The sequence below is a fragment of the Triticum dicoccoides genome, chromosome 1A (genome assembly GCF_002162155.2).
Source record: "Triticum dicoccoides isolate Atlit2015 ecotype Zavitan chromosome 1A, WEW_v2.0, whole genome shotgun sequence".
Classification (NCBI taxonomy): Eukaryota; Viridiplantae; Streptophyta; class Magnoliopsida; order Poales; family Poaceae; genus Triticum; species Triticum dicoccoides.
This window is the reverse complement of record NC_041380.1, coordinates 160,596,218-160,621,661: the sequence shown is the minus strand read 5'-3', so window position 1 is coordinate 160,621,661 and position 25,444 is coordinate 160,596,218. Positions and strand designations below refer to the sequence as shown.

The following is a 25,444-nucleotide window of genomic DNA, read 5'->3' as shown; positions in this document are numbered from 1 at the left end:
GGGAGGTAATCTTCCAAATAAGATAGTGATTGAAAGAGTTCTCTAGTCACTATCACCAAGTTACTAGAACTTCGTGATGAACTATAATGTGCAAGGGATAACGGAAACAATTGCCAAGCTCTTCGCGATGCTGAAATCGGCGAATGTAGAAATCAAGAAAAAGCATCAAGTGTTGATGGTTGACAAGACCACTAGTTTCAAGTAAAAGGGCAAGGGAAAGAAAGGTAACTTCAAGAATAATGGCAAGCAAGTTGCCACTCCCTTGGAGAAGCCCAAAGCTAGACCTAAGCCTGAAACTGAGTGCTTCTACTGCAAAGGGAATGGTCACTAGAAGCGGAACTACCCCAAATACTTGGCGGATAAGAAGGATGGCAAAGTGAACAAAAGTATATTTGATATACATGTTATTGATGTGTACTTTACTAGTGTTCATAGTAACCCCAGGGCATTTGATACCGGTTCAGTTGCTAAGATTAGTAACTCGAAACAGGAGTTGCAAAATGAATAGAGACTAGTTAAGGGCAAGGTGACGATGTGTGTTGGAAATGATTCCAAGGTTGATAAGCTCACCATCGCACACTCCTTTTACCTTCGGGATTAGTGTTGAACCTAAAATAAATGTTATTTGGTGTTTGCATTGAGCATGAATATGATTGGATCGTGTTTATGGCAATACAGTTATTCATTTAAGTCAAAGAATAATTGTTTTTCTGTTTACATGAATAAAAACTTCTATGGTCATACACGTAATATAAATGGTTTATTGAATCTCGATTGTAGTGATACACATATTCATAATATTGATGCCAAAATATGCAAAGTTCATAATGATAGTGCAACATACTTGTGGTACTTCCGTTTAGGTCATATTGGTGTAAAGCGCATGAAGAAACTCCATGCGGATGGACTTTTGGAATCACTTGATTATGAATCATTTGATGCTTGCGAACCATGCCTCATGAGCAAGATGACTAAGACTGTGTTCTCCGGAACAATGGAGCGAGCCACTGACTTATCAGTAATAATACATACCGATGTATGCGGTCCGATAAGTGTTGAGGCTCGTAGCGGGTATCGTTATTTTCTAACCTTCACAGATGATTTGAGCAGATATGGGTATATCTACTTAATGAAACACAAGTCTGAAACATTTGAAAAAGTTCAAAGAATTTCAGAGTGAAGTGGAGAATCATCATAACAAGAAAATAAAGTTTCTATGATCTGATCACAGAGGCGAATATTTGAGTTACGAGTTTGGATTCATTTAAAACAATATGGAATAGTTTCACAACTCACGCCACCTGGAACACCATAGCATAATGGTGTATCCGAACGTCGTAACCATACTTTACTAGATATGGTGCGATCTATGATGTCTCTTACCGATTTACCACTATCGTTTTGGGGTTATGCATTAGAGACAGTTGCATTCACGTTAAACAGGGCACCATCTAAATCCATTGAGATGACACTATATGAACTATGGTTTAGCAAGAAACCCAAGCTGTCATTTCTTAAAGTTTGGGGTTGCGATGCTTATGTGAAAAAGCTTCAACCTGATAAGCTCGAACCCTAATCGAAGAAATGCATCTTCATAGGATACCCAAAAGAAATTGTTGGGTACACTTTCTATCACAGACCTGAAGGCAGGATCTTTGTTGCTAAGAATGGATCCTTTCTAGAGAAGGAGTTTATCTCGAAAGAAGTGAGTGGAAGGAAAGTAGAACTTGATGAGGTAACTGTACCTTCTCTCGAATTGGAAAGTAGCTCAACACATAAATATGTTCCCATGATGCCTGCACCAACTAGTGAGGAAGCTAATGATAATGATAATGAAACTTCGTATCAAGTTACTACCAAACCTCGTAGGTCAACCAGAGCACGTTCCGCACCAAAGTGGTACGGTAATCCTGTTCTGGAAGTCATGTTACTAGACCGTGACAAACCTACGAACTATGAGGAAGCAATGATGAGCCCCGATTCCGATAAATGGCTTGAGGCCACAAAATCTGAGATAGGATTCATGTATGAGAACGAAGTATGGACTTTGATTGACTTGCCCGATGATCGGCGAGCCGTTGAGAATAAATGGATCTTCAAGAGGAAGATGGACGCTTATAGTAGTGTTACTATCTACAAAGCTCGAATTGTCGCAAAAGGTTTTCGACAAGTTCAAGGTGTTGACTACGATGAGATTTTCTCACTCGTATCAATGCTTAAAGTCTGTCCGAATCATGTTAGCAATTGCCGCATTTTATGAAATATGGCAAATGGATGTCAAAACTGTGTTCCTTAATGGATTTATTGAACAAGAGTTGTATATGATGCAACCAGAAGGTTTTCTCAATCCTAAAGGTGCTAACAAAGTGTGCAAGCTCCAGTGATCCATCTATGGACTAGTATAAGCATCTCGGAGTTGGAATATATGCTTTGATGAGTTGATCAAAGCATATAGTTTTATACATACTTGCAGTGAAGCCTGTATTTACAAGAAAGTGAGTGGGAGCACTACAACCTTTCTGATAAGTATATGCAAATGACATATTGTTGATCGGAAATGATGTAGAATTTTCCAGAAAGCATAAATGAGTGTTTGAAAGGAGTTTTTTAAAGAAATACCTGGGTGAAGATGCTTACATATTGGGCATCAAGATCTATAGAGATAAATCAAGACGCTTGATAAGATTTTTTCAATGAGTACATACCTTGACAAGATTTTGAAGTAGTTCAAAATGGAATAGTCAAAGAAGGAGTTCTTACCTGTATTGTAAGGTGTAAAGTTGAGTAAGACTCAAAACCCGACCCCGGCAGAAAATAGAAAGAGAATGAAAGGCATTCCCTATGCGTCAGCCATAGGTTCTATAAAGTATGACATGGTGTATACCAGACCGATTGTGTACCTTGCCATGAGTTTGGCAAAGTGGTACAATAGTGATCCAGGAGTAGATCACTGGACAGCGGTCAAAATTGTCCTTATAGGGCTAAGGAAATATTTCTCGGTTATTGAGGTGATAAAGAGTTCATCGTAAAGAGTTACGTCGATGAAAGCTTTAACACTGATCTGGATGACTCTGAGTCTCAATCTGGATACATATTGAAAGAGGGAACAATTAGCTAGAGTAGCTCCATGCAGAGCATTGTAGACATAGAAATTTGCAAAATACATACGGATCTGAATGTGGCAGACCCATTGACTAAACTTCTCTCATAAGCAAAACATGATCACACCTTAGTGCTCTTTGGGTGTTAATCACATAGCGATGTGAACTAGATTATTGAATCTAGTAAACCCTTTGGGTGTTGGTCACAAGGCGATGTGAACTATTGGTGTTAAATCACATGGCGATGTGAACTAGATTATTGACTCTAGTGCAAGTGGGAGACTGAAGGAAATATGCCCTAGAGGCAATAATAAAGTTGTTATTTTATATTTCCTTATATCATGATAAATGTTTATTATTCATGCTAGAATTGTATTAACCGAAAACTTGATACATGTGTGAATACATAGACAAAACAAAGTGTCCCTAGTATGCCTCTACTTGACTAGCTCGTTCATCAAAGATGGTTAAGTTTCCTGACCATAGACATGTGTTGTCATTTGATGAATGAGATCACATCATTAGGAGAATGATGTGATGGACAAGACCCATCCTTTAGCTTAGCATAATGATCGTTAAGTTTTATTGATATTGCTTTCTTCATGACTTATACATATTCCTTTGACTATGAGATTATGCAACTCCCGAATACCAGAGGAACACCTTGTGTGCAATCAAACGTCACAATGTAACTGGGTGATTATAAAGATGCTCTACATGTGTCTCCGAATGTGTTTTTTGGGTTGGCATAGATCGAGATGCATTACGGAACGAGTAAAGAGACTTGCCGGTAACGAGATTGAACTAGGTATAAGGATACCGACGATGGAATCTCGGGCAAGTAACAAACCGATGACAAAGGGAATGGCGTATGTTATCATTGTGGTTTGACCGATAAAGATCTTCTTAGAATATGTAGGAACCAATATGAGCATCCAGGTTCCGCTATTGGTTATTGACCGGAGATGTGTCTCGGTCATGTCTACATAGTTCTCGAACCTGTAGGGTCCGCACGCTTAACATTCGATGACGATTTGTATTATGAGTTATGTGTTTTGGTGACCGAAGATTGTTTGGAGCCCCGGATGAGATCACGGACATGACGAGGAGTCTCAAAATGGTCGAGAGGTAAAGATTGATATATTGGAAGATGGTATTCGGACACCGGAATGGTTTCAGAGTGGTTCGGGTATTTTTTGGAGCACTGAGGGGTTATCGGAACCCCCCGGGGAAGTAATGGGCTTACATGGGCCTTAGGGGAGAGAGGAGGCAGCCCACAAGGGGTGGCCGTGCCCCCCTCCCGTGGGGAGTCCGAATTGGACTAGGGGAAGGGGGCTCCCCCCTTTCCTTCTCCTCCTCCCTCTCCCTTCCCCTTTCCCCCTCCGTAAGGAAGGGGAGTACCCGACGGAACTCTCCCTCGACCCACTGCTAGATCAAGAGTTCGAGGGACGTCATCGAGTTGAATGTGTGCTGAACTAGGAGGTGCCATACATTCGGTACTAGATCGGTTGGATCGTGAAGACGTTCGACTACATCAACCGCGTTAACCTAACGCTTCCGCTTTCGGTCTACGAGGGTATGTGGACACACTCCCCTCTCTCGTTGCTATGCATCTACTAGATAGATCTCGCGTGATCATAAGAATTTTTTTGAAATTGCATGCTATGTTCCCAACACAAATGATTCACAAAAAGAGGCTACTATCTTAGAGTCAAGTCCATATTTAGTGCTAAACTTTTGAAAAGCGTCGGTATTCATAAAGTATTTAACACAATCATACTTAAGCTTAATACATGACTTCAGAGTTGCATTTAATTCTTTCCAAAAGATCCCACCAGAATTCAATGGTCTTCTTCATAAAAGAACCAGTACAAGAAGTATCTAGCATGGATTGATCATCACGAGAAAGCCGAGCATAAAAATTCCGAATAATAATTTCTCTTGAGAACTCATGATTGGGACATGAATATAACATTGACTTAAGCCTCCCCCATGCTAGAGCAATACTTTCTCCTTCACGAGGCCAAAAATTATATATGTAATTCCGATCACGATGAACTAGATGCATGGGATAACTTTTTTGGTGAAATTCCAATTTCAATCGATTCCAATTCCAAGATCTAATATCATTGCATAGCCTATACCATGCCAATGATTTTACTTTCAAATATAAAGGGAAAACCTTATTTTTTACTTCATCTCTGGGTAAACGTGCAAGCTTAAACAATCCACAAATTTGTTCCACATATATCAAGTGCATATCAGGATGTTCGGTTCCATCTCCTGCATAAGGATTAGCTAGCAGTTGTTCTATCATACCCGAAGGAATTTCATATTCAATATTTTCAATAGGTGCAGTAGGTTGAGGGGTAGCTAATTGTGGTTCTGGTTGAGGTGAAGATACCCCGAACAAACCCCTCAAAGGATTGTTTTACATAGTAACAAGTGACAGTAAATTTCAGCACACTATATAAATGTTTCCTTACCAAAGGCGCTTCACTCCCCGGCAACGGCGCCAGAAGATAGCCTTGATGACCCACAAGTATAGGGGATCAATTTTAGCTCTTTTCGATAACTAAGAGTGTCGAACCCAACAAGGAGCAGAAGGAAATGACAAGTGGTTTTCAGCAAGGTAATGTCTGCAAGTGCTGAAATTGTAAGTAACAAAGTAGTTTGATAGCAAGATATTTTCTAACGAGCAAGTAATTATAATAGTAACAAAAGTGCAGCAAGGTAGCCCAATCCTTTTGAAGCAAAGGAAAGGTCAAAACGGTCTCTTATAGTAAGCAAAGAGTTCTTGAGGGTACACGGGAATTTCATCTAGTCACTTTCACCATGTTGATTCGATTCGTGTTTGCTACTTTGATAATTTGATATGTGGGTGGACCGGTGCTTAGGTGTTGTTCTTACTTGAACAAAAACCTCCTATTTATGATTAACCCCTGGCAAGCATCCGCAACTATGAGAAAAGTATTAAGGATAAATCCTAACCATAGCATTAAACTTTTGGATCCAATTGGTCCCTTACGGAATAGCGCATAAACTAGGGTTTAAGCTTCTATCACTCTCGCAACCCATCATCTAATTGCTACTCCACAATGCATTCCCTTAGGCCCAAATATGGTGAAGTGTCATGTAGTCGACGTTCACATGACACCACTAAGGGAATAACAGCATACATACTATCAAAATATCGAACACATATCAAGTTCACATGATTACTTGCAACATGATTTCTCCCGTGACCTCAAGAACAAAAGTAAGTACTCACAAGTGATAAACATGCTCAAGATCAGAGGGGTATTAAATAGCATAATGGATCCGAACATATAATCTTCCACCAAATAAACCATATAGTAATCAACTACAAGATGTAATCAACACTACTAGTCACCCACAAGCACCAATCTATAGTTCTGGTAACAAGAGTGAACACAAGAGATGAACTAGGGTTTGACATGAGATGGTGTTGTTGAACATGTTGATGGAGATTGTCCTCCCCAAGATGGGATAGTTGTTGGTGATGATGATGACGATGATTTCCCCCTCCGGGAGGGAACTTCCCCCGGCGGAATCGCTCTGCCGGAGGGCAAAAGTGCTCCTTCCCAAGTTCCGCCTCGAGATGGCGGCGCTCCGTCCCGAAAGTTCCCCTCTTATTTTTTTATAGGTCAAAATGACTTATATACCAAAAGATGGGCACTAAAGGTGGGCCTGGGTGAGCACAACCCACCAGTGCGTGCCTGGGCTCCCTGGAGCGCCCAGGTGGGTTGTGCCCACCTGGTGGGCCCCCTCTGGTACTTATTTGCTCCAATATTCTTCATATATTCCATAACAATTCTCTGTGAAGTTTTAGCTTGTTTGGATTTGTGTAGAATGGGTAGCCTAACGTAGCTTTTCCAGGTCCAGATTTCCAACTGCCGGAATTCTCCATCTTTGTGTGTACCTTGCCAATTATGAGAGAAAAGGCATTAGAATTACTCCAAAAAGCATTATTATACATAAAACATCATAAAACAATAGGAAAAGATATTGCAAAATGGACGTATCAGGCCTCTGGTGCAAGTACGGCGCAGAGGGCCTCTGCCCACTCCTGGCGAGGAATGGGGGTACTGACAGGACGTGTACCCAGCTGCGACGCCATGTCGACAGCAAGCAAGCGCCGACGGATCCGCTCTTGCTGTGCGGCACCCCGCGCCTCTCGCTCTGTGGCGCTCCAACGGTCTCATCGTGCGGCGAGCCGCAGCCTATCGGCGCAGACGCGCCTAGCTTGCTCTGCGGCGTGCCATCAATCATGTTGTGCGGATAGCTGCAGCCTCTCCGTGTTGACATGCCTATCTTGATCCACGGTGCTGAAGCGCCATGCGCCAAGGGTCTGCTCAACCCTGGTGATGACGCGCATCACGACATCGTCCATCACGTTGTCGGGGAGCACCTCGGCCTCGATGGGCTGTGGCGCCTGCTCGTTTTCCTCATCGGCGAGGTTGATGACAGAGGCGCGCTTTGGTGGTTTGGCATGCTTGGAAAAGGTGGGTGTGCTATTGGTTGCACTTGTTGCCTCCGTGCATCACGCACCGCCAAGGTGTATGTGCAGTATCGCTGGGTGGAGGGAAACGGTGGCGTGTTCATAAAATGCCATCAATTAATGGAGACTTAGAATAGAAGGAACATCGAGCTAGCACAAGAAGTAGATGATGATCAGATGATCGTTTATCCTAGTTAATTATGCATGTAATAGTTTACTTTGGTGTGTGGAAATGTCATGTGTGTAGTAGCCACCTATGTAATAGGATCTTTGCCGCGTATTACACACATCTTGTTTATGTGAAACATTTCTGTTCTATTGGCTCAACACAAACAGTTTATCGGAATGAACTGTATGCCCTCGTTTGCACACACCTTGATCTGGTTGAACCATTTCTATTGTGTTCCCTAATCGAAAACAGTTCATCTGAGTGAACCGTATGCCGTATATCGCACACACCTTGATCTGGCTGACCGTTTCTGTTGTGTTGCCTAATCACAAATAGGTCATCCGAGTGAATCGTAAGCTGTATATGGCACACGCCTTCATCTGGCTGCCCGTTTCTTTTGTTCTGCCACATCACAAATAGTTAATTGAACTGAACCGTATGCCCTGCATCGCACACGCAACTAAAATCTGAACCGTGTTTGATGTATCCGTCATCGCAAATGTTTTGCACCTTTTTTGACGGGTTTTTTACACCGTCGTTTGCGATTAATGCATCGCACACAGTTTCGTCAAAGGGTCTCTGATCGTAATCTCGCGCTAGCAGCAACCTGCAGTAGTGTGAAGCCCTAGCAAGCATCCACAACTACAAGGAATTTATTAATGTAAAACTTAACCATATAAAAAGGGCAGTGGTAACATCGCATTTTTTATTAAATTTGGATGTTAATAGAATCATTCAATGCATATCATATTTCTTTGCATTTCGGAGTTTTTAAAATATTCAAATAATATTTTTTCACTCGAGAAAAACAAATGAGAGGGGATAAGATGACTTCGTCAAACTTATAAAAGAGTGGGAAATTTTATTTTGAATATTATTTGAAGTTTTGGAGTTTATTGGTATTTATTTTATTTGCAAAAAAGTGCATTAATTGCAATAGGAAAATATTTTTAAAAATGTTATGTGCTTAAGTTAATGTTCATTAGGCTCTAAATATTGTATAGTTATTTTAGAAACTAATTTGGTGTTTTTTATTAATTCATTTGAATTATTTAGGGACACTTTAGTATTTGGTTTTAGAAAAAAGGAACGCGCACACGCACACACACACACTCACCCGCCTGGACCGAAACCAGTTCGGCCTAGGGACGCGCACGCTCAGCCAGCCGAACCAGGCCAGCCAGGCCTCCGGCCGAAACGGCCGAAGGCCCAGCCCCGCGCCCGATTAGCCTAGGCGCCGGTCGCCCGCACCCGACACCCCTCGCTCGCTACCGCCGCCGCCACTGACAGGTGGGACCCCTCTTCCCCAGCTCATCCCCAACCTCCCGCACCGCACGGGATATACATCCGTGTCGTGCCGCCCCGCAACCATCGGCGAAGCCCCGCAGATAGGTCTTATCCGCGGCACCCGCACACCCTCCCCTTACCTATAAATGCCCCTGGCTCCCCTCTGTCGATCCTGCCCGTTCGCATCTCGCCGGAGCCGCGCAACTCGCCGGAGCATTTCGTTGCCTGTAGACCACGCCGGCCCTCCCTTTTCTGTAATTTTTCTTAGCTCGCCGAGGCGCATCCGTTTGACATGATATTTGCCCCTGGGTCCCGTCAGAGCCGCCGCACCATCGACGCCGGAACTGCCGGAGCACCGAGCCTCGCCGTCTTCGCCTCACCCCGTCCCGACACTGCCGACGAACGCCGACACCACCTTCGCGACGCCCTCGACGCGCCGCACCTCGCCGTCGACGAGGACCACCGTAGCCGCCGCCCCCTCCGTCACCGACGCCACGTCGCCGTCTTCATCGTCGTCGGCCACCACCACCACCATCCACTGTGAGCCACCGCCCCACCCTCCCCCGTTCTATCTACCATGGATGGCCTAGATTAGATTAGGTTCATTTTTTATTTTGCAAAGAGGTGCACGGTTCCCTTAGACCGTGCGATTTTATTTAAACCGAGCGTCGGTTTTTCTTTAGTTAGCCGTCGACGTTGTTTTTCTTATTTAGCGATCGTTCACCAAATAAGTCCCGCAGCGGACGCTACTCAGCCACCCGCAAGCCGCCACATGGCCAAGGGCCTGCTCGCAGTTTTAGTTTATTTTCGGTTTCACTGTTTAGTCCCTGTGATTAGCAGATTAGTCCGTGAACTTCGAGTAGCCACAACTTTTTAACCGTAGATTTAAACTCGATGAAACCAACGACAAATTCTTAGTCATGTTTAGATCTATCCAGTGGTATCCTTTTTGTAAAATTTTGTCCGATTCAAATTTGAATTTATTCAAATTCGAATTCGAACTTCAAATGGCCATATCTCCCAAACCATAGCTCCGATTAAGTTGATTCTTTTTGCACTTTGACACCGTAGCCAAACCTTATCACCTGGACCTTTGTCATAATAATTTTCACGCACTGGAATATGCCCATTAATATATTTTTTTACTAGTAGGCATAGTATGCACTATAGTTCGCATCACTTTTTGAACCAAAGGCCTATGTTGTTTTGCACTTAGAATATTTTCATGCTAGTTAAGTGTGTTGTTCGTTCATTTGGTTATTCCGAGACATTTTGCTTTGCATGTTTCTTCTTGTTTCTCAGAAATGTTTGCTTATGCTTGTTTATCTTCTTTGCGATAGATTGCCCGAAGTGCAAAGCAGAATATTATCAGTCTTTAGAATTCAACCAGTGGTACCAAGGCAAGTTGCATCTTGACCATGTTACATTACCTATGTTATTATTATCCACTTAGTTCTTTGCGGTTGGACTGCATTGTAGGAATTGATGTCGTATGACTATGCTTTACACACAGTAGTTCATTGAGGCAGGTCTGAACCTTAAAACATTTTTGCCATCGTTTTACATTATGTTGCTTCGCTAAGTAGACGTGGATTGGGAGTGATCATTGTAAAGTATGAGTGACAATGTAGTAAATAGGACCTAAGATAATTAATGAACTACCTGGGCGGAAACTTGTTGGAATGGTGGCGAAGTACAGTGGGGCACACATGGGAAATCCATGGTGGTGCACCACTAGTGGACCGTCCGCTCAAGCTCAAAGAGATCAATCGTATTCTCATGTCTAGAAGCTTACGTGTGCAGCCACAAGCCAATATGGGCTCTGGCTTAGTTGAGTAGTTAGTGTGACCCCTTCCGAGATGGGCTAGCAAATGTGGAATGTTGTAGGTGTACCGGCCTATCCGTGGGTTAAGGGGGGGGGGACATTTTCAAAAGACTATGTCTCGATCTTCCGATCATGGAGGTGGTCGAGTCTTGTGGGGAAAAGTGTGCAACCTCTATAGAGTGTCAACCTAATCGATTAGTCGTGTCCCCGGTTACGGACAACTTGAGCATCTAGTAGTGGACATACCGGGAGATCTCCTCACCTTTAATTAAACAGTTGGGTTTTAAATGAAACTTGGGAACAGATGGTGCGCCATGATGTCTACTACACAACCTTCTTCTTGTAGACGTTGTTGGGCCTCCAAGTGCAGAGGTTTGTAGGATAGTAGCAAATTTCCCTCAAGTGGATGACCTAAGGTTTATCAATCCGTAGGAGGCGTAGGATGAATATGGTCTCTCTCAAGCAACCCTGCAACCAAATAACAAAGAGTCTCTTGTGTCCCCAGCACACCCAATACAATGGTAAATTATATAGGTGCACTAGTTCGGCGAAGAGATGGTGATACAAGTGCAATATGGATAGTAGATAATAGTTTTTGTAATCTGAAATAATAAAAACAACAAGGTAGCAAGTGATAAAAGTGAGCGTAAACGGTATTGCCATGCGTTGAAACAAGGCCTAGGGTTCATACTTTCGCTAGTGTAAGTCCTCTCAACAATACTAACATAATTGGATCATAAAACTATCCCTCAACATGCAACAAAGAGTCACTCCAAAGTCACTAATAGCGGAGAACGAACAAAGAGATTATGGTAGGGTACGAAACCACCTCAAAGTTATTCTTTCCAATCAATCCGTTGGGCTATTCCTATAAGTGTCACAAACAGCCCTAGAGTTCGTACTAGAATAACACCTTAAGATACAAATCAACCAAAACCCTAATGTCACCTAGATACTCCAATGTCACCTCAAGTATCCGTGGGTATGATTATACAATATGCATCACACAATCTCAGATTCATCTATTCAACCAACACAAAGGACCTCGAGAGTGCCCCAAAGTTCTACCGGAGAATCACGATGAAAACGTGTGCCAACCCCTATGCATAGGTTCATGGGCGGAACCCGCAAGTTGGTCACCAAAACATACATCAAGTGGCACGTGGTATCCCATTGTCACCACAGATATCCACGGCAAGACATACATCAAGTGTTCTCAAGTCTTTAAAGACTCAATCCGATAAGATTACTTCAAAGGGGAAACTCGATTCATTACAAGAGAGAAGAGGGGGGAAGAAACATCATAGGATCCAAATATAATAGCAAAGCTCACGATACATCAAGATCATATCATCTCAATAACACGAGAGAGAGAGATCAAACACATAGCTACTGGTACATACCCTAAGCCCCGAGGGAGAACTACTCCCTCCTCGTCATGGAGAGCACCGGGATGATGAGGATGGCCACCGGTGAAGGTTCCCCCCTCCGGAAGGGTGCCGGAACAGGGTCGTCGAGAGTGGTGCCCGGGGCACGGGGCACTTAGAGTGCAACCATTCCCAATGTCCCACGACTCCCGACTAGTCCAAGCCTTACAAGGTCCCTCGGACTCAGAGCTCTCGGCCTTCATTTGCGCTCTTGAAGGGGATTGGAAGGAGAGAGTGACCCTCCACTTAGTGTATTCATGTGAAATTGAGTGAGTTACATGCCCATGGGGTGCTTTATATAGCCTAGGAGTCCTTGACAAATGAAGTCTACCCTTGAGTAAAGAGGTCAGAAGGTAGAACTAGGTAACTTTCCATCATTTAGCCCATAGGGTTAAGGGGTGGGTTGTAGCCTATTAGAGGGAAAATCCCTACACTAGGAGGGGCCTTCTTACTTGGGCTTAGGCTTCTTTGCTCTTGTCTCCTCTTTGGACTTATTCTTTCTTGGGGTCTTCTTTCTTTGACTTACTTTGACTATTCTTCACTGGTGGTGTGGCACTCCACGTAGGACATAGGAGTGGCACTATAAGTGGGACTAAAATCCTCTACTACAACATAACGAAACTATGGCAAAAAGAAAGTGACTAAGTACAGATATGCAAATATGGAGGACAAGCTCCATGGAACCCGTTATTAAAAAATAATAATCAAATTTCATAGTTTCATGGTTTCAAAAAGTTCAGAAAACAACCATACACCTATACACATATATAAGGGTGTAATGTATATGTGTGTAAAATTTCACGATGAAATACGTTGAATTGCAAGCTGCACAAAAAAATTCATGGACTTCAAGAGTAAACAGTGCATGTCATAAAAAGCCACATATTTGTTTTCCTTTTTTGTAGCTCTCATTTTAACATATTTGATCATGAAAATTTACACACATGTACATTACATCTCTGATATATGTGTATTTTTCAGAGTTTTCTAAAACATAAAAGTATATTTTTCAAATTGTTCAAAATTTAGGCTCCATGAGCCCAAGTTCCATTTAGCATTTTTCGCAAATATGTAGATTCCAAGTCATATATGTTTAAATTGTAAGATGTAGAGATTTAGTTCTCATAGTTCGTGCCATTTGTAATCAAATTATAGATACAAAATATTCTATGATTGGATGCTCTATACTATACAAAATCCATGTGAAACATATGCATCACTTTTGTCTTATAATTATCTCATATTGTAGTTTTGGGTAGAAAATAGAATGAATAGACAAGTATTGCAGAGAGAATCAGGCTTTATGAAGGCGATGTCATAGCCTTGAACCAAAATAAAAATCGGTAAACAAAAATGAATGCCGATTCTTCTAGAAAAAAACTTGGAAGAATCATAGTACAGACTACATAGTAGTCTAGAATAAATGGAAAATGCCTATTTTTATGCAAATTGTGCATTGTAAATAACAAAGCAAAAATAGATGACAATAAGAGAAAAGTTGGAGAATTATAGCATGGATGAGTCTGGAACAAAAGAGTTCATTGTTTTGATATTTGTGCACATTGTATAGTGGAGTATATACCATCCACTCCCTTGGAATAATCCAATGTAGTCAATATTCAAGCACTGCTCGGATTCACCACCTCTCTACAGTTGGATTGGATTTATCCAACTATCAATATTCGAAGATATTCTTATAGTGTATAGTGGTATGGCATTGTTTTGAGGTTGGTGCATATTGTGCATTGTACTTGAGCCCAAGCACAGAAACTTCTAGGTAGCACACATGGAAATAATCCAGTGTAGCCAAGAGGATATCCTACGGCCAGGACTGCTCGGATTTGCCACCATTGGATCATGTTTATCCAACAGTCAATATGCAAAGCTATTCGTATTGCATAGTGGTATCAACATAGAACATCTAGCAATGAGTTTTTCCTCAAGAAACTTCAGCCTCACCAAAACACAAACACGTTATCATTGTCATCAAAATGGAATAGCACTATGACAATCAAGAGCACAGTATTAAGCACAAAATCTATAAGTAAACCAATAAAATCCTCCATCCAGCAATGGCTCAATGCTGTCAGGTACCTTAAGTGCCTAAGCAACGAGCATAATTACAACCATCACAAGATGGGGCCAGACAACTGGAATCAGATGGCACCAACTATAAATAACCCTGATCATACTGTCAGGTGCCCAACCAACAGGACATAGCAACATATCACAGTGGTGTATGTACATCGGTGAACATCAACTATAAATAAGTATCCCCACTTGTGAATATACCTGAACCTAACGCGGACGTTGTTTGCACGATCAATTGGTGGTATGCACTCAAATACCCCGCTGGTCTTGTGGTATCTTCTGCACGTGTCCTCCGGCAGCAAGAGGCTACAAAAAGATTGCCGTCCAAACAAGATCGGTGATACATACAACAATATAACTCCAGGCGATAATGAATCCAATTTCCCCATAAGGGAGACATTGGCATCCACACAATAGCCCATTCATGGGTCAATAACGTATCAGTATAATATTCTACTCTTCCTCCTCCACTTCAGGCGGTAATGTTGGGCTTTTTGAGCACAAAGTTGTGTTGTGCAGCTCCTTTATTTTCTCAATGGGGTTACAAGAGCCTGCAAATAAATAAGGAATGCTTTAACCATGTGTTGGAGTGTCAAGAATGGACTCGAGCCACAAAAGAAGGCATGAGGTGCGTCAATCAAAGACATTTTGCATTGTACAATCAGACCTTGATCTATACCGATAGGCTTGAGATATGAAGAACATTATAACGAAACTGAATAACGAATACATCTAGGTACAATTACATATAGAAATGAGAGATGGTAGCATAATTAGCAGTATGGTCATTCTCTCCTTCAGACGTTATGACTAATATTTTAGACAAGTAGTTCACCAAGGACATACCTGAACATATCTTGCTGTCCCATACAGCAATGGAGCTGGGAGTGCATGTGGAATCACACATTGCACGGTTGTCTTCATGATTTACATTCATGGCAAGCATCCATGAGCCAATAGTAACATCCTCATAATCAAACATCCTTAAACTGGGAAATGAATATAGTAAATCAATGACTATGTAAACATTTAAAACATAACAGTGTGGGAAAAAGATAACAGCCGATCAAGAAGATGTATTCAACTAAGGGAGCAACTAGGGGGAGGGTGACATCTGAGAAGTGATCAGGCATTCCCACATGACACGTGTCATGTGAAGGGCAACCCCTTGTCTTACCTATGGTTTTTCTTGGTTTTTTGTCTCTGCGGTTTAACTGCTGTATAGCTGGATTTTTTTTCCTTGGGTCTTTTACTTGAAAGCAACATTCGGAGTAGAGCGTGCTAACGGATAACACAAATTCACGATTTCTACTTTTGTATAGATAATGAATGGGAGACATAGGTTAAAATGCACATTCGTCGAAGGAAACATTCAGCATAGCAACCGCCATCAGTTGCACCAGCTCATAGCACCTTTGGCGCAGAATCATGACGCCCCTGACTCAAAAAGAAGATCACTAGAAATATGAATATATTTCCACCAAAGCATATCAAAACGGGGTCTAGCTTTAAAGATCTACGTGAGAGATAGTGGAAACATCCATTACTGGATGCTCAGTTCAAACATTGTTTTGTTTGTATTTTTGCTTCTGAACATAAAAGCATAAGAAAAAATTGGACGGCCTCCCCAAACAAACTAACCGTGCCCTCCATGCTCGCTGTGTATCGTTGTTTTCTAGGTTCTGATGGTAGAATGGCATGCCGGAGACTTGGAGTGTAGGCTGACAGTTTTCCGACCACTAGGAGCCATTTTCCACCCTTATGTATATACTCTTTTTAGCAGCATGCCACATCTGCCTGAAATGGTGGATGTGCCGTTCACAATTCCCTGCTTGCAAGTTGCAACTCTCATACCATAGTGTTAATTATCTTGCCTCTGTGCGCCCCTTGGTTTTCCCCTGGAAGGGTCCCACCTTAAATATCTCTCTTATGTTCATGATTTTCTTTTTTCAGATCCACTCTCCACAACAGAACTAACTTGCGCAATAGGCTTCCCTAAAAAAACTTGCATAATGGGCTTGAAGCCTGGAATGCTTCATTGGAAATCAAAACCATAATTTAGTATCGATTATTGGCGTTAACATACCAGTAGAGGATCAATAAGGTTAAGCTTATGCCAAGTGTAAAAAGGGTCATGCTTATGTCCTTCAGTTGGTTCTTAACGTACAATACCAGATGGTAAGATTAATAATCTACTTGCCACCATGGCTAATAATAAACCGATACAATCACATTAGCAAGTATAAAGGCTATCACTGGGAGTTACTGCTTCTCCACGCATAAATTATCTTATATGTTTTCTCATTGTGAAGTACTAAAACAGAAAGCATGAGGCCGAACTTCTATTATCACTGACAACTACTCCCTCTGTCCGGAAAAGGTTGTCCTTCAAATGGACGTATCTAGCATCAAAATATTTACTTTTAATGTACAAATTATGCCATTAGATTTGTCATTTGAAAGACAAGTTTGGGACAAGCTTTTCCGGACGGAGGGAGTAATTAGCAAAGAAACTACTCAGATTCTTTTAATGTACAAATTATGCCATTAGATTTGTCATGAAAAATTATTTCAAAATATTTACTGACATATCCATATAAAAAGCAACAATGGAAGTTGTATCTTGGAGACTATCCATATCTAAAGTATCATATATTTTGGAACAGAGGGCGTAGGTTGGCTGTGTTCGTACTTGGTGGGTTCCTCACCACCACCGTACCAGATCATTAATGATGGATATGCACATGCGATTTGGAGAACCTTCTGTGCAAAATGGAGTTATCTGAGCACATGTGCATGCATGCCATCTATGATATGATTATCTGCAGCTTGCTGATCACATTCAAACTGGTATGCAGTTTTAAAAATTAGGAGCAATTATTTGTGCATGATGAATACGTCGCCAAACAAAATGTTAGCTATAACCAACTGTATTTTATGCATGATGGACTTCATATGGTTGATGTTATAAGGCCGTTCTGGTGTTTTGGTGGAAGACTGTTGGCCACTTGAGGTCAGGGTCTCTCCTGTTGAGAGTGCAAAACTTACCCTCCTATTCTCGCCTGAGGAGGTTGGTCGGGCGATTGCGCAGATGAAGGCTAGTTCAGCATCTAGGCCGGATGGCCTGCCGGTTGCTTTCTTCCAAAGGTTATGGGTGCAGCTTCAGCCGGTGATTATGCCGATGTTCCATGAATTCTATATTGGGACATCAGACATGTCCCGCCTGAACTTTGGTGTCGTTACCGTAATCCCCAAAATAGTTGGGGCAACGGATATCCAAAACTTCAGGCTAATTACAGTGATTAATGTGCTACAACGGATTGTCTCTAAGGTGTGTGCGACGCAGTTTGCCCCGCTGGTGGAACGCCTCTCTCACCCCTGCTAGTCCGCCTTTCTGAAGTGGCGTCGTAGTCATGGGGGAATTCTAACTCTTCATGAAATCATTCATGAGGTGAAGGTACAGTGCCAGAAAAGTGTATTCCTTAAGTTGGACTTCCAAAAGGCATATGACCCCCTTGACTGGTCTTTCCTTCGCTTAGTTCTTGAGCAAATGGGCCCGATGGCCGTTGGTGTTCCTGGATCATGCAGTTGATCAGAGCGGTAGCACCGCAATTAATATTAATAGGCAGGTTGGCCCCTACTTTAGGTCTTCTCATGGGGTGAGGCAGGGGGATCCTATCTCCCCTCTCCTCTTCAACCTGGCAGTTGACGCCCTTGTGGCCATCCTGGATAAGGCTAGGATGGCCGGCCACATCTCCAGTGTGGTTGCGCATATTGTCCATGGAGGTGGTGTTACTCACCTCCATTATGCGAATGACACCATGATCATGGTTGAGGGTCGGAAATTGATATCATTAACCTCGAGTTCCTATCCTCTGCTTTGAGGCCATGTCGGGACTTCAGATCAATTTCGATAAGAGTGAGGTTGTGGTATTAGGGTACTCTGTCAACGATCAGCAGCGGATTGCGGACAACCTTAATTGCAAGTTGTCCTCCTTCCCCATTGCGTAATTGAGGATGCCGCTATCTGATTCGAGGGTCCCCCTCTGGGAATTTGACCCACTTATGGGTCGTGTTGTGTCTAGGTCTGCACCATTGTGCGGTAGATTTACTTCCAAAGGGAATAAATCCATGCTTATCGACTCGTGCCTTTCTAGTCTCCCCATGTATATGATGGGGCTATATATTTTGCCTGCAGGGGTGCATAGCTCCTTTGGTAAGAATCTATCGCGCTTCTTCTGGCAGGCGACTGATGGACGTCACAAATAACATATGGTCAAGTGGGCTGATATTTGCTTGCCCAAGGACCTAGGGGTTCTAGTTATTCTTGTGTCCCGTCGCATGAACATGGCCCTTTTGTTGAGATGGGTTTGGAGGATCCTCAGAGAGGATGGGGCCTGTGGCTGCAGCTTATTAAAGCAAAGTATTTGCAGGACCGCCCACTTCTTGCGTGTGATCATAGGGAGGGATCTCAGTTCTAGAAGTCGATTAAGTCCATCAAGAATGAGATTCGTCTTGGGCTCTCTATCTCCATAGGCAATGGAGATGGGACCCTCTTCTGGCTGGACCCTTGGGTGGGTGGATCTCCACTCTGCAATGATTTCCCTGCCTTGTTTGCTATCTGTGCAGATCCGATGTTGTTGGTGTCCTTGGCCGCTCACAATGGGATTTGGAATGTCTTGTTCCGTCGCACATTCGGCCCAAGGAAACCATTGCTTGGGCCAGCCTTCGGGCAGCCCTTCCGTCGATGCTTCCGGATTATCCGGACGTCATATCTTGGTGCCTGACCCCTTAGGGGTTCTTCTCTGTTGGCTCAGCATACCACGCCTTGTGCCGGTGACCAATTCTTGCATGGACCACACCTTTGTGGAAAGTGCCCCTTCCTCTGAAGATCAAGATCTTCGTGTGACAGCTTTTGCGGGATCGCCTCCCATCGGGGACGGAGGTGATCAAGCGGAATGGGCTTGGCGATGGATTACATCCTCTTTGTGGTGTCCCCAGACTAGGACCCACATCTTCTTCGCCTGGTTAGCTGCTTGATTCTTTTGGTGCTTTGTTCGTGAGGCTCTGGGGCCTAACTGAGAGGCCCTAACCTGGCAGGGTTTCTCGAAAACTCACGCCAACCAGACAGATAGAAGGAGACGCCTCTTCTGGTTAGTGTTCGCAGCGATGACCTGGACCCTCTAGAAGATGTTTAACAAGATGGTTATTGAGAGGGTCTTCTTATGGCAGGCCACAGACTATTCAAATTCTTGGCCTTTTTGCAGCACTGGCACCCGCTCTCTAGGCACCAGGATCAGGACCAGCTTGGCAGCATGATGGACGCAATGACTGGCCGCTCGTCGTCTTGCCCCGACTCATAGCGACTGATCTATCGGCCACTTGGTGGCTTTTTTCCTCTTATTTTATTACGGCATGTTTGTGTTGTTGCCCCAACAAACGTATTTTCACTTTTCTCGCACTTGTGCTTGTTGTATGGACTTGGTGGTTGCTTTATCTATAAAGCGGGGCAAAAGCTTGTTTTGATAAATTTAACATGTTTGACTGAGTGCAAATTGTGAGTTCTCATTGCAACACAAGTGACCTAATCATGGGAAGCTTACATTTTGGTAGTTTAGTATTGTGCCATTGTTTATTTTAGATCTACTGCAACACGCTAGAACTAGGTTAGAAACATAAAGAATTCATCACTAAACAACTATGTAAGATGATAATATGTGCAAGAAACATCTGTTAACTCCTTGTCTCCTTGGTAGTGTATATTATGTTCAGAGTGACGCGAGCTATCATACGCTTTCACTCTACGGGCCGGAAAAAAAAGATAAACAACTAACCTATCATTGTTTGTAGTAGCTATAGCTCCCACCACTTCTGAAGAAAGAGCATACAGTGAACCAGATGCATGCATGAAGTACTCATTACCTAATAATCCATATGAACTTTCATACCTGTCATGAAATAATAACATAATCAATGAACAAGATAGTTCAAAACCTTCATAGCTGAAATAACAATAGATGCCATGGATACTAGTATGACTTACATGGAAAACTAATTGGACTTGCATTGAAAACCAATTGCTTTTTCAGAAAAATTGACATATATGCAAATATGAATTTCGAAGTTAGAACCAATTCAAGTTTCCACTAACCATTTCATATTCGGATCACTGACAACCGGTCCCTTCTTCATGCAACCAATATAAGTCCGGTGATGAAGTCGGTCCTTTGCAAGGAGAGCAGCAAGTCTATCTGGCGCAGAAATGTGACATAATTACATATCACAGATCTAACTATCTAAACAATAGTTTTGATACATTGTAAATCACAAAATTTACCTGGGCGCAGATAGATAGTATCATCAGCTTTGACGTAAAATTCTGCGTGGAACATGTCATAAGCTGCTTTGAAATATGCTAACCTATCACATGAGCAATCAGTAGGTAAGATTTACAAGATGCAAGTTCACAGGTAGAAATACAAGATTACAGAGTGTACAGAGCTTACATCTTCTCTGGGGGCTTTGTACCCTCATCAGCATCAATAAACAAAAAGTCATGATACATGTCTACCTCTTTCTGAAGATCTGCCATTTTTTCTTTGTCCTTCGTCCTTCCAATGACAAACCTAAAAGATAAACCAAATCCATGTTCCAAACTGCAGGAGCAGTGGAGGACCAGTGAGCATAAAAATGATTCAATGTATTCTTTACTATTAAAGCGTTAAAAGTAGGGGAACTGCAACCATGTAACCGATGAATGGATTTAATTAGAGATGACATGTTTCCATTTATAGGTAATAGTTACAGTGTGCTCAAACTAAAGTAACTAACCATTTTAGATAAAAAGATCATATCAGATAAGCTAGAAACGTTATTATAGTAAAATTGGTGCTCTCAAAGTGATGAGAACACCCCAAATGAAATGCCTCCATCCAAAATGATGATTGAGGACATCCATAATGATATGCCTCCAACTCAAGTAGGGCCAATGACGATGGCATGTGCCAAACAACTCGAGCAATAGGTGAGTCTTCTCATACTTGAATCTCCCGCTAATCTACATATGAATTGGATGCTATTTGGTACATCAACTTTGTCTATCCTTAGGTTTGAGAAGCTAAACACGGACAACAAAGAAGCTGAACAGGGAAGACATGCCCCCAGGCATGTCCTGGGTCTGGGTGTGCAGCAAGGTATCAGACAAACCAAAACGAATTTCAGCTGCCCAAGTGGCTTTTATAATGGGCGAAACACTTTGCACAATAGCTAGGGCTGAAGTAGAGAGTACAATTAAGAGGAGACAGCCTTTTTTGTAGTCAGACTTGTTTTAGGAAGAAACTAGTTGAGCTTTTCTCTCCTATCCTAGGGTTTTGACCATCCCCTCCACCTTAGTTCTTGCATTTCCTTGTGTTTGTAAGAATTGAAGAGTCTCTTCCGGTGGAAATCGAGATGTCCATCAACTGTTTTGTTGGTTGAGTTCACTGTCAAAGGCTATCACATTGGTGTGTGTTCTTGACATTTGGTTCATCAGGCAAAGCAAGTTATCCTTTCCTAGCGTGAAGATCAGGCCAAATCCGGGGGCCTTCCCCATCACGAAGAAACATGCTGAGCCCTATCAGAACAGGTTACGGTTAATATTAAATTATATGTCCACCAATAGTATACATCCCTTTCTAGTAATGCATGTCAGTCAATACAATTATACAACAATTCAAGTATAGTTTCAAGAGAAGTAAATAGCCATACTTAATGAAAGCACTTTCTAAAATATGGAAGTTCTTTATCATGATAAAACCTCATATATATCCACAAGCAGACGACAAAGAAACATGGCAAATAAATCCTGCTAACCAAGACGCCAACACAGTTTTACATTTAAAGCGCCGAAAATGAAGTTTGTTAACTGGTGTATTTTACAATTTTGTATCAGGTCACCTTGCTTTTTAATGTTTATTACATCGCTTGGTCACAAAGCAATCGATTGCATCTGAATTCACTTGATAAGAGGAAAACAATTTGTAGGAACCAGGTCCCCGCTGGCTTTAGAATACAGCAATATGGGAATTAACGGGTTGTCCAAAGTAAAGGACCAGCTAGTGGATAGCTGGGCTGATTATGAATATGAGGCCACATAATTGGTGACCCAGCTTTTTCCCTTTCGAGAATCAGTGGCATTTGCAGGTTGGTGACTGCTTACTTCAATCGGTGGGTCTTTTTTACTCTTCGTGTACAATTGTATAAATTTCAGGGAAGTTCTAATATGTTCCAGTTCATAATGTGTGTGCATATTAAAAAAAAGATATGCTCAGATATGGGGCGTAAATTTGAAATTCCACTTATAGCTTGTGAACATTCTGCTACACAAATCAAATGATGGAACTGCAGATTGGTATTGCATCAGAATTTTCAAGTCTCACCTCATTTGGTCACACGGAATGTAGGTCAAGTTACCAATAATTCACAGAAATGTCATGTAGTCGACGTTCACATGACACCACTAAGGGAATAACAGCATACATACTATCAAAATATCGAACACATATCAAGTTCACATGATTACTTGCAACATGATTTCTCCCGTGACCTCAAGAACAAAAGTAAGTACTCACAAGTGATAAACATGCTCAAGATCAGAGGGGTATTAAATAGCATAATGAATCTGAACATATAATCTTTCACCAAATAAACCATATAGTAATCAACTACAATATGTAATCAACACTACTACTCACCCACAAGCACCAATCTATAGTTCTGGTAACAAGAGTGAACACAAGAGATGAACTAGGGTTTGACATGAGATGGTGTTGTTGAACATGTTGATGGAGATTGTCCTCCCCAAGATGGGATAGTTGTTGGTGATGATGATGACGATGATTTCCCCCTCCGGGAGGGAACTTCCCCCGGCGGAATTGCTCTGCCGGAGAGCAAAAGTGCTCCTTCCCAAGTTCCGCCTCGAGATGGCGGCGCTCCGTCCCAAAAGTTCCCCTCTTATTTTTTATAGGTCAAAATGACTTATATACCAAAAGATGGGCACTAAAGGTGGGCCTGGGTGAGCACAACCCACCAGTGCGCGCCTGGGCTCCCTGGAGCACCCAGGTGGGTTGTGCCCACCTGGTGGGCCCCCTCTGGTACTTATTTGCTCCAATATTCTTCATATATTGCATAACAATTCTCCGTAAAGTTTTAGCTTGTTTGGATTTGTGTAGAATGGGTAGCCTAACGTAGCTTTTCCAGGTCCAGATTTCCAGCTGCCGGAATTCTCCATCTTTGTGTGTACCTTGCCAATTATGAGAGAAAAGGCATTAGAATTACTCCAAAAAGCATTATTATACATAAAACATCATAAAACAATAGGAAAAGATATTGCAAAATGGACGTATCAGGCCTCTGATGCAAGTACGGTGCAGAGGGCCTCTGCCCACTCCTGGCAAGGAATGGGGGTACTGACAGGACGTGTACCCAGCTGCGACGCCATGTCGACAGCAGGCAAGCGCCGACGGATCCGCTCTTGCTGTGTGGCACCCCGCGCCTCTCGCTCTATGGCGCTCCAACGGTCTCATCGTGCGGCGAGCCGCAGCCTATCGGCGCAGACGCGCCTAGCTTGCTCTGCGGCGCGCCATCAATCATGTTGTGCGGATAGCTGCAGCCTCTCCGCGTTGACATGCCTATCTTGATCCACGGCGCTGAAGCGCCATGCGCCAAGGGTCTGCTCAACCCTGGTGATGACGCGCATCACGACATCGTCCATCACGTTGTCGGGGAGCACCTCGGCCTCGATGGGCTGTGGCGCCTGATCGTTTTCCTCATCGGCGAGGTTGATGACAGAGGCGCGCTTTGGTGGGTTGGCATGCTTGGAAAAGGTGGATGTGCTATAGGTTGCGCTTGTTGCCTCCGTGCGTCGCGCACCGCCAAGGTGTATGCGCAGTATCGCTGGGTGGAGGGAAACGGTGGCGTGTTCATAAAATGCCATCAATTAATGGAGACTTAGAATAGAAGGAACATTGAGCTAGCATAAGAAGTAGATGATGATCATATGATCGTTTATCCTAGTTAATTATGCATGTAATAGTTTACTTTGGTGTGTGGAAATGTCATGTGTGTACTAGACACCTATGTAATTAGATCTTTGCCGCGTATTTCACACATCTTGTTTATATGAAACATTTCTGTTCTCTTGGCTCAACACAAACAGTTTATCGGAATGAACTGTATGCCCTCGTTTGCACACACCTTGATCTGGTTGAACCGTTTCTATTGTGTTCCCTAATCGAAAACAGTTCATCTGAGTGAACCGTATGCCGTATATCGCACACACCTTGATCTGGCTGACCGTTTCTGTTGTGTTGCCTAATCACAAATAGGTCATCCGAGTGAACCGTAAGCTGTATATGGCACACGCCTTCATCTGGCTGCCCGTTTCTTTTGTTCTGCCACATCACAAATAGTTAATTGAACTGAACCGTACGCCCTGCATCCCACACGCAACTAAAATCTGAACCGTGTTTGATGTATCCGTCATCGCAAATGTTTTGCACCTTTTTTGACGGGTTTTTTACACCGTCGTTTGCGATTAATGCATCGCACACAGTTTCGTCAAAGGGTCTCTGATCGTAATCTCGCGCTAGCAGCAACCTGCAGTAGTGTGAAGCCCTAGCAAGCATCCACAACTACAAGGAATTTATTAATGTAAAACCTAACCATATAAAAAGGGCAGTGGTAACATCGCATTTTTTATTAAATTTGGATGTTAATAGAATCATTCAATGCATATCATATTTCTTTGCATTTTGGAGTTTTTAAAATATTCAAATAATATTTTTCCACTCGAGAAAAACAAATGAGAGGGGATAAGATGACTTCCTCAAACTTATAAAAGAGTGGGAAATTTTATTTTGAATATTATTTGAAGTTTTGGAGTTTATTGGTATTTATTTTATTTGCAAAAAAGTGCATTAATTGCATTAGGAAAATATTTTTTAAAATGTTATGTGCTTAAGTTAATGTTCATTAGGCTCTAAA

General features: G+C 42.5%; 1 protein-coding gene across 1 annotated transcript; it reads right to left on the bottom strand.

The window, feature by feature from the left end:
- Positions 1 to 14,347: 14,347 nt before the first annotated feature.
- LOC119368573 (probable beta-1,3-galactosyltransferase 12) lies at positions 14,348 to 21,074 on the bottom strand. The gene is made up of 6 exons (XM_037633797.1): positions 20,929 to 21,074; positions 20,760 to 20,842; positions 20,574 to 20,673; positions 20,257 to 20,370; positions 15,269 to 15,411; positions 14,348 to 14,973 (listed from the first exon to the last, which is right to left on the bottom strand). Exons 1-6 carry the CDS (start codon positions 21,012 to 21,014, stop codon positions 14,876 to 14,878), a joined length of 624 nt encoding a protein of 207 aa, XP_037489694.1. The 5' UTR covers positions 21,015 to 21,074; the 3' UTR covers positions 14,348 to 14,875.
- Positions 21,075 to 25,444: the final 4,370 nt, after the last annotated feature.